Genomic DNA, 23,577 nt, shown 5'->3' with positions numbered 1-23,577 from the left:
CCGTTATGTAAACTTTGAACTTTGAAACTCGGCGATTGAAATGCGTACATTTTCTGTTTCTTTTTTTTTTTTTTTTTTTTTTTTTTCCGCACGATTTGAATACTTTTACCGGTTGTACAGTTTGAAAAATTTATATAACACGGTTTGTATGATACATACAAGTGATTGGATTGCCCGTCGCGTTTTTTCTTTTTCTTTTTTTTAGCGATAATTAACTCAGTTATTAGTTTCGATCTTCAGCAAGTTAGTAATCCGCTCTAGCACGGGAGAAAAACCACGGAAGAATAATACCCCATGGGACATGTATTCGCGAGTCCGATATAAAACTTATCCGAGAAATTTCCTATCGCGCGTCTTATTTCGTGGTCGAAGGGACTCTGCGCGAGAATCGAAAACTTGGCCGTGGCCAATGCAGTTGACAGGCACGCCGAAGAAGAAAAATCGGGACTCGGAGCCTTCGGAGATCGTAAAATACTACTCAGTGTGACAAAAACAGAACGCGAAAGCGAATTTATAACGTGAAAAGAATTCGCGTTATTGTTAATCGATATTACCGACGGCGATTTCGCGAAATTCGAATCGGTTAGGGCCGCCGTCCACACTTTTGCTTATTTTTGTTTAGCGGAATAATCCGTGGCTGACGAGCGGAAAAAGTTACGTGGAAAATTAACACGAAGAAATTCCTGAACTCTGCAACCGGTAATGACGGAAAGGGAAATATGCGGATGGTATTTCATTAATCGGCGATATCATATGATCGATTTAAGACAAATTGAATCGAAAGTAAAAGAGCAAATCTTCCCTACGAAAGGATCGACGGTCGTTTCATAAATCTCTGCTAATCGATAAAGAAATGATTATCTCTTGCAGATAGCAGCCGCCGATAACGCCGGAAATGTGGTTAGTTTTAGCCTGAATAAATTGTAACTTGAAGATGATCGATGCAATAAATACGAGGCCGGCGCGTAAAATCATTAGATTTTCATTCCGCTTCATATTTTTTTTTTGCTAGATAATGATATTTAACGATACTTTTCTTCACTAAATTTCTTTGCATTAATTTTTCTCTGCGAGATCTACGCGCAGTCATTTTATTTCGCCGACAAAAATGTAAAGAAAACAAATTGAAAAATTGCGTATCGCGTATTTTCTTCCGTAAGCAGAAAGTGTACCGTGCACACTCGCAACGCAATGTAGACAGCGCAAATCACAATCGAAACGTAATACGTAAACGCTTACCTGCCGCTTTTCCGTTGTTCTTTCCCAAATCTCGTTTCTGCATCCGTTGTCCGTTTCGTGAGATACCGCGTGAACAAGGCCGCAAGAGCCGCCGAGGCGCAGCGACGGCAGATGGCGACTGCATAAGGGCGTCAACGGAAAATTAAAAATCCATACACTGCGCGGCGCCGGTCTGGACGTACGTGTGAAGGCAGATGACGTCACGGTTGCCTTCCTTTACCCCTTCTCGACCGAAGAGCATCCCCGTCGAGAGAATGGTGACTCGGGTCCGTTCGAGGCGGGCAGCGCACGGGGATTTAGGGATCCGGGACGTGGTTGAGTCGCGTAGGGAACGCGAGGACGAGCGCGCGTAGACTGTCCGTCCGTCGAGTCCGTGGACGGCTATAGACATTCAGCAACGTGAAGTGTGCATCGTCACCCTGAGGCGCCTGAAAGTTGTCGCGAACGGGCGGTGGCGCAGCGCGCGACGACACTCGGGCTCGGGCTCGAGTTCGTCGCGTCGCGTCGGCGGAAACGAGGACGGTGACGGCCGACGACGGCCGGGCCGGGTCGAGGTGCAACAAGCGTTCGCCGCGCCGGGCAAACATGAGCGAGTCGTACTCGCCACGGCTGGCTGCGAGGCTCGGCCTGTGCGTCGCGAATCGCGCCGAGTTCGCCGGAACAGGTGAGTTGAACAGCACCGACGTCTGCAAAGCTGCTTCCGGCATCCTGGAGGTCGACCTGTCGAATAAGGCCGTGAAGTTAGTTTAAAGGTACAGAAGGTCACTCCTCGCCCGCCTGGCGAAACGCGGAATATTGCAACGACCGCTTTCGCATTATTCTGCGTTCGCTGGGCGTGTTCGCTTCGTTGCGATTCCGTCGCGTCGATTATAACGCAAATATGAGGAAATAAGTCTTAACCAGTTGCAGTGAGTGCATCATTTATCGACCAACATCTATGCGCAGAAAGCTAAGAGCTCTTTAATACCGTTGAACGTAATCGTCTCGGCAACCCTATTACGCCTTATTTCGTTTTCTAAGGATTTACAATTGATCTCGACGAGATCTTCTTGTGTCATATTGTTAATGATTTCGGGGGAAAAAATATGTGTCGCGCATATCATTGTTATTGTTGCGCGCGTGCGTATGTGAGCGAGCGAGCGTCGCAATAACTTTACACATCATATAAAATTTTGAGTAATATACAACAAAATTTAACGAGAATACGTTAGGTAGCAATAATTAATTACACGAAGGGTTAAACATTCATTCTCTCACTCACTGACCGACGTATTTCACAAGGTGAACGTAGTAAGAGGTTTCCTCGCATCACTCTTTTATCGGCTGTACTTTTTATTAATTGCTTTTATTGCTATCATTCAGATATAACTGCTGTACATGCTGGGAGAAACGTAATTATTACTGCATGACTCGCACAGAAAATCAAGACGGAGAGTAAAGAGTCGTTTAAGAGTTAGGATTTATAAGACCGGCACTAAAATTTACGTTCGCTGGAATTACTGCCTGCATGAAATTTTATTCGAGCTTTGCATAGCAACTGCGTGTTAGCCATGTCCTTTTATCAATTGTCTTCGAAAGCGATTCGTTCTGGTCCAAGAGATGGATTAAATCATATTTGAGCTACACGATACATTTCTATACGTGATTATGTTGTACGCGCAATATTTAATCGGGTAAAGAAATCTTTAGACACTTCAGAATAAAGTATACCCGGGATGCAAAATAAATAGAAATAGATCAGCTAGATTACATTTTTACATTGATATAATTAATGTTCTTTAATATATAAATCAACATTTTGATAAAGTATTGTAAAATAATTCTTTGCTGTTCAAAATCATATTATTATTGTATTGTATCTGCATTAGACACGTATTTTTATAATTTTATGTTCTAAATTACTGTCACATGACCTTCAAATTACTCGTGAAATATCTCGGGAGGTTGTTCACTATTCTGAATGAACTTCGCATACTTGTCACTCATTAATCAATCGTTTATTGTTGCCAAGATGTACGTCGGAAAGCAAAGGACATGGCACACCTGTAGAAATATGAAATGCCGGACTAGTGCGAGAAGCGAGCGGCCGACCAGTAGAGGCAGCGCAAGCGAGAAGCAGAGCAAAATAGTTGAAGAGAAGGTAGAGTGAGCAAGCACGTAGAGCCAGGGTGATAAGGGGAGCATTTCGCCACCGAAGTTACTTAGCGTGGCGCAATATTAGCAGAGATAATGAGTCACGCTCAACAGCATGTGCTTGCGAGCGCGATAGTCCTCGCGCTGTTAGTGGTATTCGGCATCCACGTCTTCCTGTTTCCTATGTACACGTCGACCCCGCCGGCGCGTCACATGAAGATCTCGGCGTACGAGCAGGCGCTTTGCCGCACGAACCTGAAGAACAACGTCCGCATACCGGTATCGGAACTGCGCAACAACCCCTGCCCTAAGTACGGCATAGTCTCGGCGGTACAAGGCGGCAGGCTGGGAAACCAGATCTGGGAGTACGCCTCGGTATGGGCAACCGCCCGGAGAACCGGCCTCGAGCCGTTTATGCCGCGCTGCATCCTGAAGACTCTGGAGGAGCACTTCGAGAACCTCAGCATCCCGCCGCTCAGCTACATCGGCAGGTGCACTCTGGACGTCAGCCAGGTGGTTAACTCCCTTGGCCAGTGGAACAGCACCGAACAGAACATTATTATACCCAGGTTGACACATGTTTTTCTTTTGTTGCGTGAATGCGTGAATGAAACAAGTTACTTAATATCTTAATTCTTAATTGAAAAGCGTTAGACTTAAAGGAGAATTTTTTTTCAGGCATGCGGCTTACTGGTCCTTGATACTGGTCTGGCTGGACGACGTGCGGCGCGAGTTTACGTTCAAACCGAGTTTGAGGGTCTACGCGGAGAAGGTGCTGAAGCGCGTGGCGGAGAAGTTCAACCTGTCTTCACCGACTTACGTTAGCGTACACGTGCGCAGGACCGATTACGTAGACTACCTTTGGCAGAAGTTAAAAGCGCGACCGGCGCCGGTGAGCTACTACCTATCGGCGATGAATTACTTCGCCAGCAAGTACAGCAACGTAATCTTTGTAGTGACGAGCGACAATATCGCCTGGTGCAAGTATAACTTGCGCAGCGGGCGTCACCGCATCAGCTTCGTGTCGGAAACCGACGGCAAAGGCCCGGGAAAAGACCTCGCCGTTTTGTCCGCGTGTAATCATAGCATAATAGACTACGGCACCTACGGTTCTTTCGGCGCGATTTTGGCCGCCGGCGAGACCGTGGTTTACAATGTAACAACATACTTTTCTACGTTGATCGCTGACGTTCTACCAAACTGGAAGATAATGGGTTAAATAGAAGGAAAAAATTAAATAGTCTACAGCCGACAAGCCGCATTTCTGTTGCACCGTATGGACAGTTTTCTTTTTCTTTAAAATAATCTTTTTAAAATTAACAAATTATTCTTGGAAACTTTTAATTAGCTTTTGATTGAATAACAGATAGATAGATAGATAGAGAGAGAGAGGGAGAGAAAGAAGAAAGAAAGAAAACAAGAGAGTTTTCCTTACGGTTGCTTTTCGACACCGACAGAGTACAAAATTTACAATTCCATGTTTAAATTAAAGAACAGCTTTCATCGGATTGCAGACCAAACGTGTACAAGCCACATGAATGATCATCGTGCATTGTATCCGCTATTTATGCAAGTATGGTAATTTTGAACTACTTGAAAGTGTATCTTGCCTTTCCCCTATCTAGGTAATATATATGCTCACGTATATTTTCCTTTTATTTATTGTACGAGTACGCGAGTCGCTAGTAGTGAAATGAAAGTGTGTTGCTACATCACGGTAAATTTTATATGTGCAAAAAACGTCATACTATGTAACGGTGTTAAGCAATGTATTGCGCTCTTATTTAACTTTAGTGTACGCACCAAGCTAGAAGTTGTTGCACTCTTAAAAACATAGCGAGGATCCAAGGAACATGAGAAAAAGGTTTACAATGGAACAATGGACCACTAATATCTAAAATTAAAGCAGATGCTTATTTTTTCTACGACTCTGATACACACTGAACACGGCGATAAAAATTGAAAGCAAAACGAAAGAAAAAAGAAAAAAAAAAAAAGTATAGATCGGATAATTTTTCTTTTCCACAAAAGACGTAATTAAACGAGCCTACTTCAAAGAAAGAGAGAAAAAAGAACGAAAAGGACGCGTACAGATAAATTCTAAATTTTACCAAAAACTGGTTAATTTTTTAATGTTTCGCACGATTTTTTTTTACGGGACTTGGATTTTTTCTATATTGTTTCGTATATAATTTGTGTAATTTTATATAACATAACCTAGTGTTGTAATATTTATGTTCACACGTATTCGATGCATTTCATATCGTAGTGAGCGTGGAAAATATATACTTTACAGACACAAAACTGACATATTGACAAAAACCATCTGTAAATCTTATAATGTACAATGATTTCAACTGTGATTCTATTTCTTATTGTGCCAAAATTCTTAATATACACATATGCATATATATATATAATGAATATATACATATATATGAATATAAAATTATATCTATACAAGGCGTTGTATAATATTTACAAATCTGTAAGCAAATGATAAATTATTTCTTCACTTAACCGTAAAGTATTATAAAATAGAAGTTTTAGTCTGTTACATATTACCGTGCGAAAAACGAACGGGGGAAATATTTTACATAAAGCAGTGTTTGAAGTTTAACCATGTGACCTGATGTATTTGACTTATAGTATTTTACAAGCTAGATTAGTTAATGTCTAATATCTATATGTTAATATCCATATATAAATGTATCTTCTATGTATTCGTGCCTGCGAGTTGTTGAATATCTGACTAGACGTTGGAGGTGTAAAGTTACGTTAATAACGAAATCATGAATATGTATGAGCTGTACACGATATCAGATTTTTCATTGCCAATATTAATTACGATATATTACGAGAAGAGATCTAATTAAAAGTATATAAATATGTTGAGTAATTACCGAGAGTTTACAACTTCCAGGCATTAATACGATCTACTCTATACATTCTCTGTGATAATTTTATGTAATTTTTAAAAACATAATGCATAAGCTAAAACATGTATTTGTTTTACAGAATAAAAATACTCTGTGTCAAAATTAATTCTATATACCGATCAAGTTCAAAATTGTAATATTGCAGGCTTTAAAAAATGTTAGTAAATGCACTAAATGGAGATGATCTCAAATACGTACAATATTAAACAGACACGATCAAGTTGTTTAATTAGAATTAAAATAAATTTATATAATTTGATTGGTGGTGTCTATTTTACACTGTGCGCGTTTGGGATTCACTCAATTAAGAGCCAAATTTGTTTCAATTTGTAGGTAACTTTACCTGCCTAATAATATGTTACGTGTTTTTCCGTTGTTTTTCCGGAATGCATCCAAAGATAAAAACAAATGCGTATTTATCTGATAGATAAAGTTACTAAGAAATGGAACACTTGGCTCTAACTGTACATGCTACAGAGTATCTTGTACATACAATACTTAGACACATGTCAAGTGTTGTACGACTTACTAAAAGGAGCAACTTGTCTCTTCCATTAAAATACATAAAAACGGCGATAAAATACAATTTTCATAAGTTAACGTGTAAATGTTTATAAAATGTATCACTGAGACGTAACGAGACCAGCTGGACCCAGTTTCGTGCCGGCTATTCTCATCCTCATAGGTTGAAATCCAAGTTCACTCTTGGGGATTCCGTATTCCTGCAGTTTACTTTCATAAGCCGCTAACAAATCATCGTGTGCTTTGCACACCTTAGCTAGTTCATACTGTAAGTCTTGTATCGCGGTATTTTTTCTATTAAGCATGTCCTACAAGAAAATAGTATATTACGTTACTACGATAGTGACTCATATTTGATTAAAACGATCACCATGAGACCTCGTTTCATGCATACCTCTAACTTTTTATTCACATTGACCACCGCCGCAGGATCTAATTGCGCAGCAGCCAACACTTCACTGATCTGTGCTTCACGCTGCTCCAATAAATCCGACAGCTTTTCTAATTTCTTTTCCAAGAGCACATTTTTCAAACCTGTCTTCTGTTGCAGTTCGAATATAGCCGAAACGAATCTAGCATGTAATTCGTCCCTCTCGGATTGACACTACATAAAATATAAGTATTATAAAAATATATGTATGTGGATTTTAAAAATATGCGTGTGTATACGTACTTTTTCAAAGCGCAGTTCGAGCACTTCGTTTTCCCACTTTAAGTTTTCGAGATCCTTCAACACTACGGACAATCTCCGCTTTGTATTCTGCAAATAATCGTTAATTAAATTACGCTTCAATGCTTCATAGCGTCAAAATTACGTTTCAGATACCGACCACCAAGCATTGCTTGTCTTTCTCGTAATTTGCAAGCTGACGATTAAGCTCGGCAACCATTTCCTGCGAAGTTTTTAAATCAGCTGAATATTTTTTATTCTCCGTTGTCAATTCTCGTACTTGTTTTTTTATTCGTTCCTCGCTGTTCCTCATCACTTCCATTTGTTCCTGTTAACAGACTCGCTTGCGTTAGTTTACTTTCCGATTCTTGCTTTTCACGATTCTATAATTTTGCGTTTCATAATAACGATAGAATTCACCTTCATGCTTTTAATTAACGACAAGTTATTCAAAGTGATGTCATTGTAGTAATTCTTCATCTCGGCAAATGCAGTCTCATGATTCTTTATCAAGCTCGCGATTTGGGCATTCTTTCTTTCCTCCACCTCGGTTATTTCCATGCGATGCTTCAATATTAGGGACTCGTATTGGCTAGTTAACTTCTGCTCGTACTTTTGCTCCATATCTACCGCTTCAGATTCAAACTTTTTTATTATATTAGCCATTTCTTCCGAATCGTGCTGCGTTTCATAGATATAGAAGTAAATATTTTTTTCTTAATGTAAAGCTACATAAAAATATGCACATGTAGACGACAAATAATTATAAAAGAGTCTTACCAGTTTCAGGGCACGGATTTCGTTCATGTACGCCAGTTCCTGTTCTTTCTGTATTTTTTTCAGCTCAGTTTTATCTTTGATAAGTTCGTTTTCCTGTGCAACATGATCATCTTGCGCCAGTTTGAGAGCAACCAAATGCTCGGCTTTCGTTTCAGATAAATTGGTTTGATGCTCGTACATCAAATGCTTTACTTTTTGCTTGTACAGTTTAAGTTCGGCCTCGTGATTCTCTGCCATTTCCTCTTTCTCACGTTCTTTGTTTCTGAAAAAGTTTCAAATGTACTTACGTGTGTTACGGTTTGGCGATCAATGTCGAAATACCTGATTGTAGCGCGCGCTTCGTCCAGCTGGTGTCTCGTAATTTCCCAAAAAGTTCGCAACTTGTCTCTCTCCAGTTGAAAAAAATTCCTCTCCTCCCTTTCGCGTTCCATTTCATCTAGTATCTTGTGGGCATATACTTCTAACTGCTCCCTATTCATTTTTGTTGTGTCCACCCCATCAACGTTATCCGCCGCCTTCCCTTTCGCTTTCTTGGGACCCTTTCCATTTTTAAATAATTTAGATATTAATTATTTAGCATAAGATAATTTACATTAATTTTATAACGTGAAAAAGTAAGAATTATTTGTATGTAAATAAACGTATAAATGTAGTGAGAAAACGATGGTTAATGAAATGCCGAGATAATAATGATGAAAATTAATAATCTATAATGCTTCAGGACTTTTATTACAAGTTAATAATAAAAATTAATAATGAACTTACCATTTTTACAGATCCAGAAAGGTGTAAAAAGATTGTTGTAATATAACCTCAAAAAATGTTTTGTAAGAACGTTGCTAAGTAACCAGATCTAACATACTTAACCGTCATCTATCACATATGTAGATTATATGCGACTTCGGACGCGTCTTTTCAATGTGAAATTTATTCAAAATATACGACATTTTATTTAAACTAATGTATTCAGAAAATATTTGCATATTACATTATTTTTATTCGCAAAGCTTTATTTTTTTTTGCAAGGAAAACAATGTAGGAGATAAATGATATATACATAGTACATTTTCCATAAATAGTTAAAATGATATTTTATTAAAATTGTTTGGCATATTTTTTCACAATACATTGCAACAGAAGTAAGTTATTTGCTTGCACAACAGTATGCTTATGGTAGTATCAAATTACTCGTTAAATTACAAACAACATATCCAAACCTTTACTAATTATTATATTTCAAGTACCTAAAATAGAAGATAAATATATCACGGTTATTGTTTTTTTTTTTTTTTTAACAATGTATTTTACTTACGATATAATATCAGTATTTCTTTAATACGTTGATATTCACTCGCAGTATATCATACTTATCAAAAAACAAGAGTTTTAACATTTGACACATCTCAAATAACTCTGAGTGTGTGCTTTCGTACGGTTTCAACATAAATGTACATTTTTAATTATAAATTGCAATAGATCGCTAGAAATGACATTAAAAAAAAAAAAAAAAGAAAAATGTTTAATTTATGCAACCATTATACATATATGCACAGCATACAGAATTGAAATAATTATTTTATTTAAAAATCTGAATATTAAATATTCAATAAAAAATTTGTATTAAAGATTTCATCCAGCGACACTCAATATAATAATAAAAATACAAATATTTACAGTTATCGCGAAAGTATTTACCGCCCCGGTGATTTTTATCCGATTAAAAACTTATGAAAAGGTATGAAGGTGTAATAACGATTACCGTACTACTTATATACATAAAAACTTGTGCACATTTGTAGAAAAATTTTACAATATAAATTATGAGGTAGAACTAGTCTATGCGGCATCTAACGAACATTGGAAGGAGAGGTAATCCTTAATCCCATTGTATTTGGTCCATTGTATTATTCTACCTGCCGAGTCACACTGGATGTGTGCTCATGATTGAACGATTACTGAAATAATTACCCTCCAACCAGAAAAAAAGAAAAACCTATCTCGTAATTATATTTCCTACGTTAAATTAATTATAAATTATACAATGATTTTACAAGTACACCGTTAATCGTACTACTAAACATCCAGGATTCGGTCTCTTTGCAATAAATGAATTATTCGACAGACAGTACTTAGGTTCGCGTACAATTTTAAAAAATGTAACAAAAATAAATATGGTTACATTGGATAATTTTGCTCACTCGATCGAAATGTTCTATGAAGTTGATTATGTGGAATGCTGCATATCGTATAACTTTTCCAATATTTCCTATTATATTTAGCTTGATTCGCCATTAAATTGAAGTAAACATCCCACCGCGCCAAAGTAGCCCTGAAATCAAGACAACGTGTTCAGTAATATCTAAATGCAAATCGAGTTTAATTTGAAATATAAGCTTATGGTTCAATTTTTACTTCGTGTTCCAAAAACAGGGCCTTCATGGTTCCCTTAGACCAGTAATCCATAGCGTAGGCCAAGAGTTTCATCGATATAGGATTTACCCTGAGAAAATTTCCTGCGAATACAACCTGAAAGCGAGAGTTGTTACAAAAAACTAAATGGAAAAAGAAACATGAAAACACAAATTATTTTAACATGTAGTATTACCCTCTCAATTTTTTCATTGACAGCACACATACGCGCGATAGAGCCAATATTATTTGTAATAGTAACGAGAGTTGCACGCGCCAAATCTTCCTTCGTGACTGTATTTCTGCGATCCTTGGAATTCATTTGTCCAAAACTAAAAACAATAAAAAAATATGACATAATATGATATAAATATAAAAAAATAAAACGAAAACAGTTAGTAATAATTAAGATTAACAATGTGCGTTTTACAATTACGTGTACCTGCTTGCAACTAAATCACCAGGAAGACCAAAAGGACCATAATCGCCACCGTATATATCCTTCACTAATTTATCGACTCTTGTATTATCGCCGCCCGTTGCTAATTCTATCGCCTCTTCAAACGTATTGCATCCGGTAAGCAAACAACATAATCCTAAGAATGTGCCGCCACCTAAACTATAAAACAATTAAACCCTGTACTGCTTTGTTGTTAAACAAGTGTTTTGCAATTACAAGATGTTAATGCGCAATTTACCTTGTTCCAGATATCCTTTTATAATTTTCCGGTCCGTACACAGCCAATATGCTTACTCCAGAACCTATATTAACAAGCTGCAAAATACAATCGTACGTACAATAAGTACCTCTTAAAAGAAAAAAAAAAGTACAAAATTATTCAAAGAAATATTTTCACACTTACTAAGAAAGGATATGGTTCGGAAAAATCGTAGGGCTCTTTTTGGCATTTGCTGTCATCTGTGGGATTCGACCAATAATAGCATTCGTGTGGATTCGTGGTCTCTATGTAAAGCATTCCGCGTATTAAACTATCTAACTCGTCAAATTTGGCCAAGTTCATGTTCACTTCCTGTTGAAAACGTTTCGTTTTAACAAATATTCGTGTTACAATTAATAAAAATCAAGATAGACGATTTCCGAACCTGTTTAAAATTATCTTCAAACTTGAAAGCGCCGCCACCAGTAGCGCAAACAGTGGTAACGAGATTCGCCATACCCTTGGATTTTGCGAGAGCTAAAAAGTTTCCCATCTCACTCGTAGGAAACCTAATGAAATGTAACGTCCCTCGTCTGCCCCTAATGCAGATATTGTCTATCTAAAACAATCACAATAATCGGTTATCATAGAAAAGACTAGTCTTTTCTTTCGTAAAGCTTTACGACGCTCACTTGTAAATGCGTGTCGCGATGTCCGGTTTTCCCGTATGCCGAGTTCTTAGTCAAGTATCGGCGAATATTCTTCAACGTCTCAACTTCGGCGTCCGCTTCGTCCCTCGTTATGTCCTTCGGCTCAAAGTACACTAATTTGCACAGCGTACCGCCGATGTCCATCCCAAACCAAGGCATCGCTGTAACAAAAAAAAAAAAAAAAAAAAAAAAACGACGTATGCGATTTAGCATTTCATCTTGCAAGCTGCTCGAAGACCGGCAAACACAGAATATTGCAACGTTATTGCCGCGATGTTGAGGCAACGTTAAAATGTTGCCGTAACGCTGCTGTAATTCTATGTTTGCTGGGAATGTTAAAAATACACTTTTGTAAAAGAGGATGCGATAATAACTTGCAATTAGAAAAGCGAAGTTCTACAAATTTTATGTGGGGGCATTAAGATAAAATTTTTTGAGCGATATATTAATAAGACACGTCATGCAGAAAAACTGGCAAAAAAATGTGACCATACATATTTGCCTACGGTAAATTTGTCTACTCATTAAACATGTGGGTTTTTTTTTTAAGATAACAATTCAAATAAAGTACCTAAGTACTTTGTTATTTAATTTCATAAAATTAAATAAGAAATAAATTTTTTTTCTACAAAAACGATGTAACGCCGATACTTAGGCTAGTACAAGATCAATGTAGACATCCGTGCGATAAAATAATTATTTTAAAGAATTCCGCACAAGGTTAGATACAGTATAATCGTAGTATTTCTAAATGCATATAATCGTTTGAATATAATATTCATAATATGGATATAGGATAGACATGATATGTCCAGTTTGTAACCTTCTTCAACCACGACGTTCATAGTTTCACTAGTATTAGCGATATTATTTTCGACAACATTCCGGAAGAAGTTTGACTATTAACCGAATACTTGATAAAAATAATAACCGCTAAGTAAATTTATAATAATTAAAATAAATTTTCGACGTAATTATATTTGCAAATAATTAAAGTTGGAGATATCGTATCTATACGTAGAAAATATTATATCGCACGGATGTAACTCGTTCACTCATGTTAGCTTAAACTACATTGGTTGCGTTCAGCGGAAATGCTATTTGTATCTACTTTAAAAATAGTGATTTTGATTAGCATATGCTCTTTACTTTGATTAAATCTAAAAGTACACGCCAATAAGCCTCACAATTTTTAAGATCTATCTATAATAATGATAAATACACTTATAGATAAATACTCTGAGCTTCCCTCAAAGATTCGAATCGAATCAGAGTCGAGCAAGGTTGGATAATTAATTTACTGACGCATCGATATTTATGCACACATTTATGCATTTATGTCTGCATAGAATCTTGCAGAAGTTAAAAATGTATCGCTTCTGCTGAACGTAGCCAATGTTGCTGAATTGTTTGGTGTAACCGAGATCATTCCAATTTGAAGATTCTAATCGTGATACCAAACAACGTGGGGAAACAAGGTGGTATGGTAAAAAGTAAAAAAACTGGCAGTCTAAGCACACATACAATCCACTGACTCACAAGGAGATGAATGATTCCTCGTTTCTTTGGACATGGTACTGCCAGCGGAGTATCCGTTAGACTGCGCGGGCTGCGCTTTCGGAGTTAGGTTGTTCTTATGGCTTTGCGGACTCATTGCTCAGTATAAAATATTACTGGAGATCCCACTATTATGGTAAGTAATGCGTTCGCTGAAAAAAGATACATACATACATTTAAAAACGCAATGTTTGACGTAAAACTATAAAATAAGACATTATCGCATGTGCCTTGGTGACATCATGTTTAAAATATCATGCAAATGCAAATCCTATAAAGTTTTTTTTTTTTTAACTACCGGCATATATCCTTTTGCGCGCGCAAACGCGGAAGGTTTTTGAAAGAGCTTGTATACGTAATAACTATTTTCAAGTCAAGAGTCAAAGATCAATTCTTTGCATTTGCGTACACAATGTGTAAGATACGCATACGCGCGCGGATAGGCATATATTTACATAAATCACGTCACGTAAGCTCGCGTTGTTTACATATATTTTTATACAACTTTAATGTAATCTAATATTTTTACATGCACTTGCCGACGTAATTAACCCGCAGACGGCGCAATCTATCTTGATTATTTTTCTCTGCTTAGATATCGAGATCTAACGTATGAATTTTAAAACTTTTTTTTTTTGTCACGTCAAATATTAAAGAAAAAAAAATATGATAGACGCATTTAAAAAATAAAATAATAGTATAAAACAATAAAAATTAAAATTTGAAAAAGTTTAAACGTTTGAAAATCGTATTGGACTAAGCAAAAAAAAAAAAAAAACAAGAAAGTTTTAAAACGTTCTAAAATTAAAAAAAATGTACTGAGTTATCATAACTCAATAAATTATTTAGAAATTAAAGAAAAAAATCTTATATTAAAAATATCTTAAAAAAAAATAATAAAAATCTGACGTTCAAAATTATCTTAGGTTACCATCACCCAGTGTTCGATTTAAAAATTAAAGATAAGAAACATGGTCAAAGTATTTCAGGAAAAAAGAAATCCAAGAAATTCTAGTATTTAAAAAACGTACTGGGTTACTGTAACCTAGTGTGCTACTTAAGAATTGAACGCAAATACGAAATTTAATTTTTTCCACCGTTACATGTCGCTAAATAAAACAATGTAACTGCTACTCGAATCAAAGTCTTGAAAGAACTTTAATAAATAATACTGTCGTGCACTGTAAAGTTTCGCTGAGTCGCTGAAAGCTAAAGCACTGTAGCTGCCAGAGCAACAAGTATATAGCGTCGGACGTTTGCAGCAATTCACGTTTTGATTACACGCGCAAATATGAAAATACCCGGTTTACGAGTATTCATTGACTCTCTATTATCTTCACAACAACACGTAAATCGCATTACGTAAACGCGTAATCTCTATGATGAATTAACAATTAACTTCTGATCGATCCCGTCGCGACATTGTGTTCCCATTTCGTAGATTCGTATCATTATACATTCGCCGACCTGTTACTTTCTTACACCCAGCGGTGTCACATAAAAGTACTTCATATGCGCACGACAAATTTCTTTGATCATTCTTATTGACTGTAGCTGAATAATATATAAATTAGCTTGGAGACTCAAAAACTTTACCATTTTCCAGTTAATCACGTTTAAAAAATTGATACAACACGTGAAACGTTAACCAAAAGGTGATGTCGCATATCTAGTAGCACACATTTTTAAAGCCTTTTTTAAAATTTAAAGTTTAACAATGGATTAAAATTTTTTTTTTTTTAGATACTCGAGAACTTTAGCATTTTATAACACATCAACGCGCACAAAACATTAACATAAATCATTATTCTAAGGCTGTCACACGTATAACATTATAAATTTTAAAAGATCGTTGATTGACTTCAAATTAGAATATTTTCCTTTACACGCTAAAGATCTTTTGTGACAAAAACAGTCGCACGACACAGAAAATATTAGACCCATTTAAACCGAGCTCCGAGTGAACATAATCGGAGTACGCTAAGATCTCATGGAAAACACACTTTCTTATTAAGTCTTTTCTCGAATCTAACCTCCGATTAAATCATTCAGAGCTCCGTCGAAGTAGGTCTAACGCGCGATGGTCTTCGTTCCGTTCGCAAGTTATCTTTAAGGACTTGAGGGAGACCTTTGCGCCGTGCAAGCAAAGCTGCTGTCTTTTCACGCCAATCGCCGGGTTATCGCGGTCGTTCTCAACAAGCGTCACTGGAGACTCTCGTAAGCGGCGGAGACGAAGGGTGACGGTGGCGTGAGGTAGCGTGACGTTTCACGCTAGGTCGGCGTGACACTTACTCATCGGATCTCCGCGGGATCATCGGCGCAACTTCGCCGCGGCCCGTCGTTGACCTGGACACTCCGTCGTTTCCCAGCGCTTCGCTCACTCCAGATCGCCTGGCTGACTGCAACTATGAATACTACGGTCCGAACTATACGCTGCCGTAATACAGACGACGACTGGCGATCTTAGCGAGCGATCCCCGCAACCGACTACAACGGCACCGCGCTGGTTGTCGTATAAATAATGCCGTCGCGGTGCAATAACTGTACTGTCAACGGGATGGGTCGGGACGGGAGTTTCTCGCCGACGGAAACGCTGCTATGCGGAAGCGCGGCGTCCGCGCGTAGCTCGTGCGGGCGAATTCTTGCCGAGCGCGCATCACCTCAACTCCCACGATTTCAACTCCACCTTGGTTGGCACTGTGTAAAGGCTGCTGTCCATGAAATTATGTCGGCGGCGCGAACTATGGAGAAGGAACAATTTCTTTTAACATTTTTTAACAAATTCTTTTTTCTTTTTTATTTATTTGGATTTGTTTGTTCTGTTAAAATAATTATATGAATTTTTCTTGACTGAAAGAAGTACGTGACTTCGTTGGAATAGATAATATTGGATCGAACATGTAGTATTATTTGAGATAAATCTTTTTATATAATATATATTGTTCAGAGAAATAAAACATCTCTTTAAATAAGAGTCGTAGTGAAGTAGTTTCTTTTAATAAAGCATATATATTTAAATTCGAAGTAAACATTAAATTACGGCGTCGTGTAATTATTTTAATATATTTCATATTCTCATACAATTATTTAGTTAAAAAAATATGTAAAAAAAATTTATCTTCGTGGTAAAAACGTTCTAAACTTACCTCGATAAGATACTCCACGTTTTGTAGATTTTACTCCGTTAAGGAACGTGACGATCTTACTTTAATCATACTTTAGTTTAAGCGTTTTTACAATTACTTTCTGATAATCGTTTCGAATTTTCGGGTTATCGAGAAATTAAACGTCACTCGCCGCGACAAAATTGCAAGAGCGATACGAAGCTGATCAGCTGATCGCAATTTTTCTTTTCTAAAATAGACATACGTCCTTGTCGTTAACGTTCTCGTGCAGTTTCTTATCTCTTCTTCTTCGGCTTGTTTTTCCTTCTTATTTTTCTTGCTATAATTATGCATACAACCTGAAACTACATAAATTTTATAACTATTTAATTAAAATAAAATTACCATTTTAATTATCTTTTTCTCGGAAATTTTAATCTATATTAGACTTAAAAATTACTTATTGAATTTTGGCATTAATTATTGCCAGTCAATTCTGCCATTCTCCATTATGAAACTGCTTTCCATTTTGCAGAAAATTTCTTATTGCGAAAGATATTCGTGCTCATTAAGAATTTACTATCGTCAAGCTTCAAACTAATCGGTTTTCAAGCGTTGTAAACGTAAATTGCTCAATTATTGCGTTGTAACATCGTCGAAACGTATCGTGCTGCTCCATTTATATAAATACACCCGCACTTTCTTTCTCTTTGTTCCTCGTCCCTTTCTCCTCTCCTGCAATAGAATAAAACAAATTGTAATTGCGATGCTCTGAAAAGAATTCGAGACTAAAAAAAAATCAAACAATCGTAAATAAATTGGCAAAAAGACGCTTAGAATGCAAAGAAATAATGTGTGTCGATTATATCATTGCGTAAGAGAATTTTTTGCTATAGCAATAATTTAAAGTCGGTCACTAGAATCAAAAGATCTCTTCGTTAATCATGCATCAGTTGAAACAATAAAAATAATCAACCTAATTCACTCTCGTATTTTTTTTTTTTAATAATAGTTTCTATGTTTATTTGAAATTTAATTAAAGTGTCTAAATGCATATAAGCATAGTGTCATGAAAAACAAGTTATATAAAATTGCACTTTACTTAACGAACGTTCATTTAATACATAATTATAATAAATTAATAAATATTTTTCTTTATGTAAATTATAAATAAATTATACCTTTGCCCGTAAGAAAAAATTAAAATCGTTTTTTTTTCTTGTTAGCGATATGCAAAAATATTATAGTCGATGTTATTATGGTTCAATGGGTCAAATTAGACCTCAATCCATGTACCAGCTCAACCATCTTTTTCTTCTCTTTTAGGTATTTATTGTCTATTAAACTCATTCCTAACTTAACCGTAATGAAACGAAAGTTATGGAAAAGTGCAGATTATATACAGGGTTAACCCCATGTGCAGGAGAACCAAATGTAACTGAAATTTACTCACAGCAAATCAAAGTTTCTAAACCTGAGCTTAAGATGTTGAATAGCTTGGCACAGAAAGGAAGAGAAGAATAAGTTCGGGCAATGTAGCGATCAATGCCAAAGGGGACTAAGCCCCAACGGCTGCTTTTTCGTTCGATCTAAGCAAGATGTTCATGATCGTAATTGCCGGATCTTAACAGGCCCATTTTTGTCAACACGGATCAAATTCAAATCACGGCTTGCTTCTCATCTCGGTCTTTGACAGACCAAGATAATTGGCAACCTCCCTCTACTCTCCACCGTGATTTAAAGATCCTCCGTGTAAACAGAATTGGGCCCGTAAAGCTGGAAGACTGATCTCCATGTTTTCTTGACCAATATCAGACTACTAGATCCCCACGGGATCCGAAGTAGTGATCTGCGACTTGTCCTTATAAATAAAGTATTATGAACACAAGCACTGTCGAGAAAACATCATGCTCGTATTCTTAATAAATTCTGTAGATTCGCAGTATTGTAAAATTTTAAAATCAATCATTCCTGTCCGCATAAGATTATCCTCAAGATAGAAATTCTAGAACATAAAAATAAATCTCAGTAAAAGGATTTATACCATGCAACTTTAACAGTTTATCACCCGCGAATGAATATGTTGTTTAAGCTCGTAGACACCAAGTGGTTGATATCCAAATTAAAACGTGAAGGAATACGATCTTACCCAAAGTCAAAGAATATTTTGATCCGGATAATTCTGCTTCTGTATAGCATAACCGGTAAGACACAAGCAGCTCTCTCTGCCGATTCTGCTCTGACTGCACTAGCTCGATCATTTTTCGTGTAAATAAAAAGAAAAGAGAGCTGAAAAAGGAAAAGTGGATAAGTGATATATTTATTATACGAGTTATTAATTAAAAAATGTAATTACAGAAATAAAGTTTGGACTAGTGCGAATTGGTGCAGCGAGGAATAACCGCCATGCATCGTGCATCGATGTGGTTTGCGGTTACGTCATGAAATGTTATTGTGCTGAACATAACTGTTTCTTATTTTTCTTTTTGTGACGATGATGTTGATATTAAGCAAATAAAAAAATCTGCAGCACACGTGCGAAGCCGCGGTGAGATGATCGGCACACGTTGTCGCAGTTGTCCCTACACAGTTACCGTAATCGTTGGCTATAACCTCACCTAATCTCAAACGGTCTACGTCGACATATCATCACGTCCAGCGGCGGGAATCTCGAAGTATTCATGCTTCTGTCGAACCGGCCCGAAAATGTCGCAGAGTATTCTGAAGAGCAGCCTGGAGAACGCCTCGTTCAGCATTATATTTCAGGTATATTCGTGTAAAGAATTGGGAGGTTTCTAAGGATGATCCGAAGCTCCTTCACTGGGTCTCGCGTTGTTCTGCTTAGCTGTCTCATTCTTAATTTAATCCTGCGTAGTTTATATATCTTTTTCAAATCGAAAAAAATTTATATAACGTAGAATTAACAAATATTAATCTCGTACGCAGATTAATCATAAATTTTCGATTTTCAATGTTTTATAATTATTTTTTATTATTTATTTATAATGTTTAACTTATAATTTTACTGTGGCAACAAAATTAAATTTAACCAGCAAAATATAGATATACGAAACAAAATATGAAACTTTAAAGTCACGAAACTATAGACGGTTGAAAGCATTGTATTTGGCACCTGCTTTTGTACATGGACAGATGCCACAATACACAAAATTTATTAAAATTCTTCTTTCAGATATTCTGCCGTTGCGTTACGTTTGTCTTGAACGCGTTTGTCATCCGTCATGTGGGCCAGGCAGTTCTAGGCGTTATTAATGTGAGATTGCTCCTACTAGAATCTATGATATTGTTTCTGTCGCGAGAGCCATTCATGAAAGCATGTCTCACTAATACAGCAGAACACAATTGGGCCCAAGTTGTAAATTTACTATGGCTGACGTTAGTTCATCATGCATATATTTATATATATTAATCAAGGCTTTTTTTTTTAAAAAGACAAAACATAAATTAATATTTTTGGACACACTTTGCTATAATTATATAAATACTTTTACTTATCAAAGTATATCATAAAAATAGACTTTTATTAATATATTCTAGGGTACCCATATGCATTGTGATGTCTTTCGTGTTTGGATACATCTGGTTATTTCTCCTGTTCAGTACAGAAGCATTACCCCCTTACTACACATTTGCAGTTTGGTCGGTTGGACTATCGTGTATCATTGAACTGTCTTCCTTAGTTGTTCAGTTAGCTGCGAGTGCATTTCTCTTCGTTAGGCTTAAAGTAAGATATACATATATAAGTCAGAGATATAAATAAAGACATACATTTCTTAAAAAAAAAAAAAAAAATTATTTTTTCTTTCAGATAATTTTGGATACAATTATGATCGTTATTCGTACCATGACGTTTGTCCCATTAATATTGTATCATCCAGAAAACGCGTTACTTGCGTTTGGTATCGCTCAGCTTGTGGCAGCGGTATTTTACACGACGAGCCACTACGCGTATTTTCATCGTCACATCAAGAAGCTGAATAAATGCTCGCAGAAGCGGAGAATGTCTCTGAAAGATAATAGCGATGAATATGTGATAAGGGAGTTTCCCTTTCATGCTATAAAAGACTTTTTACCTGGGCAGTTGGAAAATCATGTACGTATTAATGATACTGTATTAGTATATTGCGTCATCTTATGAGAACAGTATAACAGTTACTTCGTAGGATTCGTATCTTGATAGAAAGTTGTCTCTTCTTACGTGGAGCTTCTTTAGGCAGGGAATACTGAAACAAATTCTGACAGAAGGAGAAAGATTGATTATGACTATAATGCCAGTGCTGACGTTCACAGAACAGGTTTGCGATCGATTTATATGTATATTAAAGTTAATATAAATATTTTATTCATTATAATATTATTATTAGACTTATATTTTATGTATTTTTTAAAGGGTATTTACGAGATAGTTAATAATATGGGTTCGTTAGCTGCCAGATTTATTTTTCGTCCCATTGAAGACAGTGGATATTTTTATTTCACGCAAATGATAAAAAGGGATAAAAAGATATCTGATCAGAATCCAGTGAGTGTCAGTTACATTCTTCCTTTTACTGTAAGATTTTGCGTACACATATTTATAATCTACGAAATTTTTCAGGTGATGGTGCAAGAGAGCGTGAACGTGTTGACTCATTTATGCTCTGTCGTCACATGCATCGGTCTAGTTGTCCTAGTATTCGGTCAATCTTACTCGAGCACGCTGCTCTGGTTGTACGGCGGCTCAAAGTTGATTTTACCTTTACCTGTTCTCTTACTAAGGACACATTGCCTCGCTGTCCTGCTATTAGGAATCAATGGCGTAACTGAGTGCTATACAAATGCAACGGCCGACAGCGCGACCATAAACAAGAGCAACTGGATTATGGTTTACCAGTCGATCGCTTTCCTGGGCGCGTCGTACTTGTTTGTCACCTGGTTTGGTCCGGTCGGATTTATTCTCGGCAATTGCGTGAATATGAGCCTGAGAATCATACACTCGTCGATGTTCATTAATAAGATGTACCAAGACACAGTCTATCGTCCGTTACGCGGACTGGTACCGAAGCCCATGTTTTCCACGTGCTTAGTTGTTGCGGCGTTCGTCACTAATTTATCACACGTAAAGTATCGTTACGGATTATTTTTAATACATATGTTTGTATATGTGCGTTTCCTTTGCATAAAGATTAATTTTTATCATTCCAGACTTACTTCTTTCCGGCTGAGAAAGTATTACACCTACTGATTGGTGTAGTAATGTTTACGATTGTACTTATATCTTGGATATACGAAAATTACGAATTAATCAAGCTCGCTACGAACAAATGGCACGAACGAAGAAACAAGCAGAGAAAAAGCGACTGATTCCTGCCTGTGCATTATTTTATTTATTATTTGTTTAAATTAAAGTAATTACAGATTAACGCAAAATCTTGTAAAATGTTGAGATTATATATAAATTGTTATTTTTTTCTACAGCTAACTAAAATTGCCTGTAAATTCGTGCGTAATGAAAAGTTATTCTTATATATGTATATATATATATATATATTTTTTTTTTGTTATTAACTTGCATACATTTTAATAATAAAAACCTAAGTGATAATATATTTTTGTAGAAAAGACATCTTGTTTTACATATAAATAAGTTTTAACATTGCATGTAACAGTAATTCTCACGTTGATATATCTTTATATATAGCGCCAACTACGGGTTCTTTGCGAAGTATAATACATTGCCTAAAATGGAATTAAGCAAATCATTGCTTTAGACTTAGAAGGGCTTAGAAATATTGCTAAACTGTTTAATTTTCTGTTTACCTGTTTTCATTCTGAAGTGACACAATTGGTGATCCAGATTTTGGTTCCAGTTTTCCAACTAGATCTGCTATGGCTGATATCAATCCGGCGCTGTCACTCGACGCATCGCCTTTAACTGCAAAAATTTATTTGTGATTCTGAATTATTTGAGTTTTAATCGAAATGGAAAGCAGTAAGTGTTTTATTTGCGTCTTTATTAATTACCTTCTAGACAGAGACCAGCGTGATCGACCAGGATGCAACCAATGATGCCTTCTTGTTTATCGTACCTGTACGGACAGTACAACACGGTGATTACATTTTTTATATTTTATATATAAAATCGGTGGCAAATTTAATGTATATAAAAAACAGAAATAAGCTCGCCAATGCATATACAACCAAATGAAGTAACTATCACAACGCAAACTTAATTATCACAGAAACTAGATAATATTAAAGCGTTAAGCAATCGACGTTGAAAAAAAAACAGGTTCTCTAACCTAAACGCGGTATGACTTACGTGTCAGCCAACGTTTTAGTTAAATTCCTTTCCATTCTCGAATCCCGCGCGTATCGTGATTGCAGTATCTAGGTTGCGGTGCTCTTGCAAGTACGATTACTCTCACATAAAAAAGTACCTCAGCGTTATCAGCTGTCACGCGAATGTTGCTTGACGTTTGTTTGCTGCTTGACCAGATCTCTCGCTTCGTAATCTCGCGTAAGTCGACTGATACAATCGCGCCATTCTCTCTTCATCTCTCTCATTTCTCTCTCGCTCACTCGCACGAACGTACACGCGCGGTGGTATCACGTGACATCGCCTCACGCATATACCCGGCGTCGCCTGATGAACTTCATTACGCGGTAATTGAACCTTGCTCTTTTTCTCCACCGTAATTGCAATGCGCGAGCGGATTATACATCAAATTAATCGAAGGGGGAGGAAGGGGGAAAGAAGGAAGACGACGCGTTACGCAACCCAATAAATTTCCTTTTACCGTGACTCTTCGAATTCTTCGTTCCCCTGATATTTTCCGTCGAATTGAGCCTCTA

The 23,577-nt window shown here is 36.7% G+C and overlaps 5 protein-coding genes and 1 long non-coding RNA gene across 12 annotated transcripts; 2 read left to right on the top strand and 4 right to left on the bottom strand.

Annotated features, from left to right (window-relative positions):
• Positions 1-1,470: 1,470 nt before the first annotated feature.
• LOC139106389 (galactoside alpha-(1,2)-fucosyltransferase 2) lies at positions 1,471-6,417 on the top strand. 3 transcript variants are annotated; one of them, XM_070663122.1, is made up of 3 exons: positions 1,471-1,903; positions 3,251-3,941; positions 4,051-6,417. In XM_070663122.1, the coding sequence occupies exons 2-3, from the start codon at positions 3,469-3,471 to the stop codon at positions 4,589-4,591; spliced, it is 1,014 nt and encodes a 337-aa protein (XP_070519223.1). In that variant the 5' UTR covers positions 1,471-1,903; positions 3,251-3,468; the 3' UTR covers positions 4,592-6,417. The 3 variants fall into 3 exon arrangements, with proteins under 3 accessions (XP_070519223.1, XP_070519221.1, XP_070519222.1); XM_070663120.1 differs by having other exon boundaries at positions 1,471-1,991; XM_070663121.1 differs by having other exon boundaries at positions 1,471-3,941.
• On the bottom strand, positions 5,981-9,249 carry Gas8 (Growth arrest specific protein 8). The gene is made up of 8 exons (XM_070663114.1): positions 9,049-9,249; positions 8,605-8,822; positions 8,284-8,545; positions 7,924-8,184; positions 7,664-7,831; positions 7,507-7,593; positions 7,228-7,437; positions 5,981-7,141 (listed from the first exon to the last, which is right to left on the bottom strand). Exons 1-8 carry the CDS (start codon positions 9,049-9,051, stop codon positions 6,935-6,937), a joined length of 1,416 nt encoding a protein of 471 aa, XP_070519215.1. The 5' UTR covers positions 9,052-9,249; the 3' UTR covers positions 5,981-6,934.
• A 305-nt stretch (positions 9,250-9,554) lies between these two features.
• Fbl (pantothenate kinase 3 fbl) lies at positions 9,555-16,177 on the bottom strand. 4 transcript variants are annotated; one of them, XR_011546345.1, is made up of 11 exons: positions 15,911-16,176; positions 13,586-13,770; positions 12,044-12,222; positions 11,797-11,970; positions 11,556-11,723; positions 11,391-11,467; positions 11,135-11,311; positions 10,889-11,024; positions 10,696-10,809; positions 10,482-10,612; positions 9,555-10,252 (listed from the first exon to the last, which is right to left on the bottom strand). XR_011546345.1 is itself a non-coding variant. In XM_070663119.1 (10 exons), the coding sequence occupies exons 2-10, from the start codon at positions 13,713-13,715 to the stop codon at positions 10,559-10,561; spliced, it is 1,194 nt and encodes a 397-aa protein (XP_070519220.1). In that variant the 5' UTR covers positions 13,716-13,770; positions 15,911-16,177; the 3' UTR covers positions 9,555-10,558. The 4 variants fall into 4 exon arrangements, 3 of the variants coding, with proteins under 3 accessions (XP_070519220.1, XP_070519217.1, XP_070519218.1); XM_070663119.1 differs by having other exon boundaries at positions 9,555-10,612; positions 13,601-13,770; positions 15,911-16,177; XM_070663116.1 differs by having other exon boundaries at positions 9,555-10,612.
• Positions 16,178-17,442: 1,265 nt separating this feature from the next.
• LOC139106392 (uncharacterized) lies at positions 17,443-19,184 on the bottom strand. Its single transcript, XR_011546348.1, has 4 exons — positions 19,079-19,184; positions 18,872-19,011; positions 17,904-18,727; positions 17,443-17,457 (listed from the first exon to the last, which is right to left on the bottom strand). It is a non-coding gene; the product is annotated as an uncharacterized lncRNA (long non-coding RNA).
• A 167-nt stretch (positions 19,185-19,351) lies between these two features.
• On the top strand, positions 19,352-22,329 carry LOC139106379 (man(5)GlcNAc(2)-PP-dolichol translocation protein RFT1). 2 transcript variants are annotated; one of them, XM_070663100.1, is made up of 8 exons: positions 19,352-19,488; positions 19,916-20,118; positions 20,281-20,467; positions 20,552-20,836; positions 20,907-21,038; positions 21,134-21,265; positions 21,341-21,841; positions 21,928-22,329. In XM_070663100.1, the coding sequence occupies exons 1-8, from the start codon at positions 19,429-19,431 to the stop codon at positions 22,084-22,086; spliced, it is 1,659 nt and encodes a 552-aa protein (XP_070519201.1). In that variant the 5' UTR covers positions 19,352-19,428; the 3' UTR covers positions 22,087-22,329. The 2 variants fall into 2 exon arrangements, with proteins under 2 accessions (XP_070519201.1, XP_070519202.1); XM_070663101.1 differs by lacking the exon at positions 19,352-19,488 and having other exon boundaries at positions 19,910-19,996.
• Positions 22,255-23,337, bottom strand: Lamtor5 (Late endosomal/lysosomal adaptor, MAPK and MTOR activator 5). Its single transcript, XM_070663123.1, has 4 exons — positions 23,045-23,337; positions 22,747-22,811; positions 22,543-22,657; positions 22,255-22,461 (listed from the first exon to the last, which is right to left on the bottom strand). The coding sequence occupies exons 1-4, from the start codon at positions 23,077-23,079 to the stop codon at positions 22,398-22,400; spliced, it is 279 nt and encodes a 92-aa protein (XP_070519224.1). The 5' UTR covers positions 23,080-23,337; the 3' UTR covers positions 22,255-22,397.
• Between the last annotated feature and the right edge of the window lie 240 nt (positions 23,338-23,577).

Source organism: Cardiocondyla obscurior, linkage group LG11 (assembly GCF_019399895.1).
Source record: "Cardiocondyla obscurior isolate alpha-2009 linkage group LG11, Cobs3.1, whole genome shotgun sequence".
NCBI lineage: Eukaryota > Metazoa > Arthropoda > Insecta > Hymenoptera > Formicidae > Cardiocondyla > Cardiocondyla obscurior.
Note: the sequence above shows the minus strand (reverse complement) of the source record. Positions and strands in the feature narration are given on the sequence as shown.